Source organism: Triturus cristatus, chromosome 4_1 (assembly GCF_964204655.1).
Source record: "Triturus cristatus chromosome 4_1, aTriCri1.1, whole genome shotgun sequence".
NCBI classification, from domain to species: Eukaryota; Metazoa; Chordata; class Amphibia; order Caudata; family Salamandridae; genus Triturus; species Triturus cristatus.
In genome coordinates, this window is record NC_140585.1 from 22928626 (window position 1) to 22934625 (window position 6000).

A 6000-nucleotide genomic window follows, 5' to 3' on the forward strand; every position below is an offset into this window, starting at 1 on the left:
GGTCCTTGGGTATGCAGCTTGATCTGCTGTTACTCACAAGGGTGGTTCTGCCTTTCCTTGTCCCCTGGTAGTGAGCTCCTGGGAGTACAGGGGACTGTCCCTTAATGTACTTGCTCTTCCCACAGCGCAGCACCATCTGGTAGCTGCCATCTAGTATCACCGAACAATACCCTTGCACCCTTCACCTGCCGAAACTGAAAACGCACCTTCTGTTACATTACCACACTAGTGCCTCTCGCCACCCAGCCGACCAACAGCGCACCCAACCATCTCAACTGCATCATCCTCAACGTGTGGTCCCTCCACAAGCATGCCACAGAAATCTGGGAACTCCTCAACACCAACTCTTCAGACATCGCCTTCTTCACGTAAACCTTGACTGACCTCCACTCTGGACCGGATATCTCCATCGCCATCTCCGACGGCTACAACATCATCAGCAAGGACCACCCCGAGCCCTCAGGAGGAGGTATTGCCATCATCTACAAAAGCACACTCCGACTGACCACGCACTCTAATGACCCAACGGAAACCATAGAACACCTCCACCTCCAGATCCGGACCAAGCCCAACACCATCCTCAGCAGGCACTCTTGTCTACAGGCCCCCCGGCCCATGACCCCCCATTTTGGACCTCATCGCACCCCAGGCTCTCCCATCCACAGAGTACATCATACTTGGAGACCTCAACTTCTATCTGGACAACCTCAGTGGCCAGAACACCACCGCCACCCTCCTGGAGAAACTCACCAACATCGGACTCAAGCAGCTAGTCACCGCACCAACCCACATCGCCAGACACACGCTCAACCCCGTCTTCTCTGCCAGGGGGAACATTCAACTACATCCACACCACCAAAGGCTCCTGGACCAACCATCATAGTATACATCACACCTTCACCATGCCCACCGTACACCACCGCCATCATTGCCCCCTCCCCATCGCAGCTGAATCAAGACCAAGAAGAACATCTCGTCAGTTCCCTCGGCACCTCCACTCCACCAACGCTTACAGACACCAATACCGCAGCAGACAACCTCCACCGATGGATATCTAACTGCGCAGACATCCTGGCACCCCTCAAGGATAAACCAGGCAAACAACACTCCAAGACGGCCAACTGGTTCACTTTCGCCCTCTATTAGTCCTGCAGACGTCTTGAGTAGATATAGAACCACAATATCAATCAACTATGCAACACAGTCACCCTTGCACCATGGCGCAAGGGTGCCTGCGTTGTTGCATGGCAGCCATTGGGTGCCATCATAGGGTAAAAAGACAGGGGGGCTTAATCCTGAGCCGCTTCCTGCAGTTTAATGCTGCCGGTGCATCATTTTCTTGACGTACTTTCAGCGCGAATCTAGCACCACATTGCACCATATTTACAAAGTGATGAATCTAGGCATATACGTGACCATGTGAAGCCTTGTGCCGCATTATACCTGCGTCAGGTACGATGTTTGCATGGTGGGCGCTCCCACGCAACAAAGCCTCGTAGGAGTGGCGCAGTGAAGTCTCTCAGATTTCACTGCGACAGTTTTAGTACGCCACTGCATCAGAACCTTACGCCTACCTCATGGCAGGTGTAAGGGTGACGCAGTGCCATAGGGATAGACTGGCCCCATGCATTGCTGGAGTTGCATCATGCATGCGACACAACTGTAGCAATGCATGACTTTAGCGCTGCCAAATACGTCAGGATTCCAGACGTGTCTTTCATTGATGGCGACTTGGGGAGCACCGTACATTGAATACAGCGCATCCATTGTGTCACAAGGAGGACGCAGTAAAAATTGTCGCAACACTGTCTTGTCGCAGCAATGGAACAATTTCATGAATGGGGCCCAGGAATGCGCCCTATCTTATTGATAGGGTGCATCTCTGACCTTTTGTTATGGCGCAGGGCAGCGCAGCAGTGTTCCTTGCAGCATTGTCCAGCACCCAAACATCTTATATGTGTACCCAGGTGTTTGCACCAATTTTTAGACCAGCTAGTTTCTGGTCTTAAAAAACTGCCTTTAACCGGACTAAGCAGCAGTTTGGGGGACTATCGCCATACAGGAATTTCATTGTAAATATCGCGAAGTGGAGTTAGCTTCAGTTTTTGCACGGAATGCCCACCTTGTATATCATTTTCGTTAAGTCCCGCTAACAGAAGTGGCGATCTTAAAAAATTCACGTTTACGCCGGAAAAGTGCCGCTGACTGAAGTTAGCGGCAACTTGTAAATAAGCTGCTGTAATGTAAAAAATTGATGCTAGCGTTAAGTTCTTGTAAATATGCCCTTTAGTTTTTTGATTTTAACGTATCCTAAATTCCTTTAAGGAAAATAGGCTGAATTTTTAAAAAAAGATTCCTTTATTTACAAGCAGTCATAGACATAGCAGTCTGCTGACACCAGCAGCCCACCATTGCTATGATTTTGGCCAATCGTACTGTGTTCCATTTTGCGTCCTTCCTCACTCAAATTAAGGCGGAAGGTCGACTTATGACCCTCTACGATTCAGTATTTTGGGAGAGTACCTATTAGTACATAGGTCAGTTCAAAAATACAAATGAATTGGTAAAAGTCGTTGTGAAAATTGGAACCATTTTTATTGAATGCATTTCTAGCTCATGAGAGCCGGATTCTTTGGAGTAAAGTCAGATATTTGAAGGTCGGCTGTTCTTTCAGTGTTTATCTGGAGCATGACATCATGGTAGGTATCCCCATGAGTAGGTGGAGATCAGCGTCCCAGAGCTGTCGTGTTGCTGCCTTTAGGACTGGAAAAATAAATGAATAAGGGACCCCTTGTGCTAAGAACTGGTTGTCAAATACTAGTTATTATTATTATTGCTAATTTGTAATGCGCATGGCTGCCACAGCAACGAGGCGTCCCGGCGCAGTCCAAGGACCAAAAGCGAGAGACTAAGAGAGAGTCGAAGCAGTTAGATGGTAGAAGTGGGGAAAAGCCATGTCTTCAAAGCTTTACGAAATGCCAGATGATTGGGGATAGTTCTAATAGGGGTCGGAAGTGTGTTCCAAAGTTTGCAATTCACAACAAGTACTCTGCCACCAGTGTGGTAATTTATGAACCAACCCATGTACTCCTGGGTCGGTTCACACCTTGTAGGCGCAATTTGACCTCCCGCAGGAATATTAATGAGGTGGATCACAAACTGCAGCCTACCAGGAATTGCAGCCGTCACAGGGAGAGAGGCCTGCCGGACTCAGCCGACCACTATGCCTGTGATTGCTTTTTGATTAAAGCAATTTATGTTTCTTGGCATGCGACACGTTTTGCTTAAAGGTAAAGGGGATGGGCTTGAAAAGCAAATACTGAATAGTGTAAGTTTAATTTTTTAAGAGTAGGCAGTGGTCTATGAGACCATTTCTTATAAGTAGGCAGTGGCCCATGTTTTTGTCAGTATTCACAAAGGGGAACGGGTCCCCTTTCTGTTTGCAAATGGTTTGCCACCTCCTTTAAGGAGGTGAAAAAAGATGAATGCTTTGCAACTGGAGTTTGGTCACGAAACAATACATACCAATCCAATTCGGTATTTTGAAGGGACGCCCTAAACATGTCGCATCCAAATACCACATGAGTAGTGGGCCGCAAAACCAAATTGTGATTTGGTAACTTGTTACTGAATTGCAATTTGTGGTTTGTGCATAAGTAAATGCATTTTTGTGATCGCAGATGGCCTGTTTCTTTGAATCAGGCCATTTGCGTCTGCAAAAATGCTTCCTCCATCTGCCAAATACCAGGAGACCAGATTAATTCACCTGCACCAATGATTTCAATAGACTGTAAACCGTTTGGCTTTTAAGCCAATTTCTTTGCAAAGTCTCTTAAAAAATAGAGTAGTTGTACCAATTTGTGTAATGTATGCTCTTATGGAGAAGCCAAAAAAAAAACTTTTAGAGAATCAGCCTCGATATGCAGGCCATGAAACATTATAGTATTATGTCTGTGTGTCCTCAAAACTGCCAGTAAAATCTATGATATATTTGCAAATTTCTCTAGACAATTGTACAGCTAACTGCATCACTTTTGATGAAGAATGTTCATGTCGCCGGAAAGACCTACAATGTTTCAGTCTGTGCACAATCATCACAAAAAGAGTTGTTTCATATATAAAACATGATTATTTGCTGAATATTTCATTTTCAGACTCAGCATGCTTGACATCAACTGCAGTGTCACCATCGAGGACTTCGAGAGTACTGTGGCTTCTGGTGGGGTGAAGGCCACGTCTGCCATCTTCCAGACCATCAGTGTGCTCACCTTCATCCTTGGGGTGCCCGGGAATGGCCTTGTCCTGTGGATACTGGGTGTACGGCTCAAGATGACTGAGACCACCATCCTCTTCCTCAACCTATCAGTGGCTGACTTTTTCTACCTACTTATCGTACCTCTACGAGTGACGTATGCAGCCCGCCAATTTGACTGGCCCTTTGGAGGACCTCTGTGCAAGACAGACTTCTTTCTTTCCTTCCTGAACATGTATGCCAGTGTTTTCTTCTTGGCGTCTGTCAGTCTGGACCGCTGCCTCCTGGTAGGCTGGCCCTTGTGGTACCGCCGGCACCGCTCCATGCAGACTTCAGTGGCGGTCTGCTTTGTGATGTGGTTGCTGGCCATCTCTCTGAGTGCACCCTACCTCTTCTTTGCCGACAATCAGATGTTATTCAATCAGAGCATCTGCTTCATAAACTACGCCCCAGAAGAACATAGGGTGGGCGAGACACATCTGCGAGAGTGGAGGGAGCCCACCATGATTGCTGTCCGCTTTGTCTTCGCTTTTTGCATCCCTGTGACAATCATCATCGCCTGCTACACACACATAGGACTTCGGGTGCGGAAGATGCGCCTCAGCAACCAGACCCGGGTCTACCGGATCACTGTCCTCGCCGTTGTGATGTTCTTTATCAACTGGACGCCCTACCAGCTCTTCAGCTTGGCCAGTCTCTTGCGCTATGCCAAGCCCACATGCCTGTTCCACCCCTCTGTCTTTTTAGGGTACCCCGTGGTGTACGCCTTTGCCTACGTCAACAGCTGCGTGAACCCCATCTTGTACGTCTTTGTTGGTGGGGGTTTCACCCGGAAGCTGGCACAGTCTCTCCCAGCGATATTCGAAAGGGCTTTTAATGAAGAACTGCTGTCTACCAGCCGGTGGGGGACCAGGAAGAGCCCCAAGTTGCAGCCCCGCTCAACACAACTGAAGAGGGAAGCCACCCCGCCATCAGTTTCACTGAAGGAAAACCCAGCTTATAGTGAGGACACCTGAACCTGTGTTTACCCGGTGCTTCCGGTCACACGCTGGGCCTTAACTGTGTCATGTAACATTGTTTCTACCAGGGTTTGTTTCCAAGAGACGCCAACACTTGGCGAAGCCCTGGATCAATAAATCAGCTAAACGCTTGTGGACGTACATTTAAGGCCCAATCTGACCTCAATAGGCTGATATCCCAGATGGATAGAAGATTCCCATGGCAACAGTTTGGCTGTTTGATCGCTCTATATGATACTACTCTGAGCTGTGTTTATAATTGTGGAGACCATGGATAGATTTATCAATTTTTTTCAATATTTTACAGTTTTACAGTGTTACGTTTGTTATAGTAAATTACATATTTTTGCATAAACAATGTATTGGTCTTTCTTGAGTACTGGTAATTCAGAATCATATGAATGTGTGGTTGTAATACATTTCCAACAGCATGTCTCCTACAATATAATTGTGGCATGTAATGTCTACTCAACTTAAAAAGCCCCACCGTGTACACATGATGGGCTTGATGACCTGCCTCAGCACCATGTGTGTCATCAGATTAGGCTGTGTGCGTTTAATGTGAGAGCACAGAAGGCTGTCCCTCTACAAGACCTCTCGAGCTCCAACCTGTGATTCAGTGATCCAGAAAGCTCCACTGTCTGTGGCTTGCACCAGAGTCTTGCCTAGGCACGCGTGTGAACATATGTTCTTTGCCATGCAGTACATGGGGAGGATTGAACGTCATGT

At 47.3% G+C, this 6000-nt stretch overlaps 1 protein-coding gene across 1 annotated transcript in view; it reads left to right on the top strand.

The window, feature by feature from the left end:
- Nucleotides 1-5626, top strand: part of LOC146839348 (chemerin-like receptor 2) — a 90480-nt gene extending 84854 nt beyond the window's left edge. The window contains exon 2 of the mRNA XM_085650346.1: nt 4155-5626. Within this exon, the coding sequence (XP_085506472.1) occupies nt 4162-5268 (1107 nt within the window). The 5' untranslated portion in view covers nt 4155-4161 and the 3' untranslated portion in view covers nt 5269-5626. The remainder of the gene's footprint in view (nt 1-4154) is intronic.
- The last annotated feature ends 374 nt before the right edge of the window (nt 5627-6000 follow it).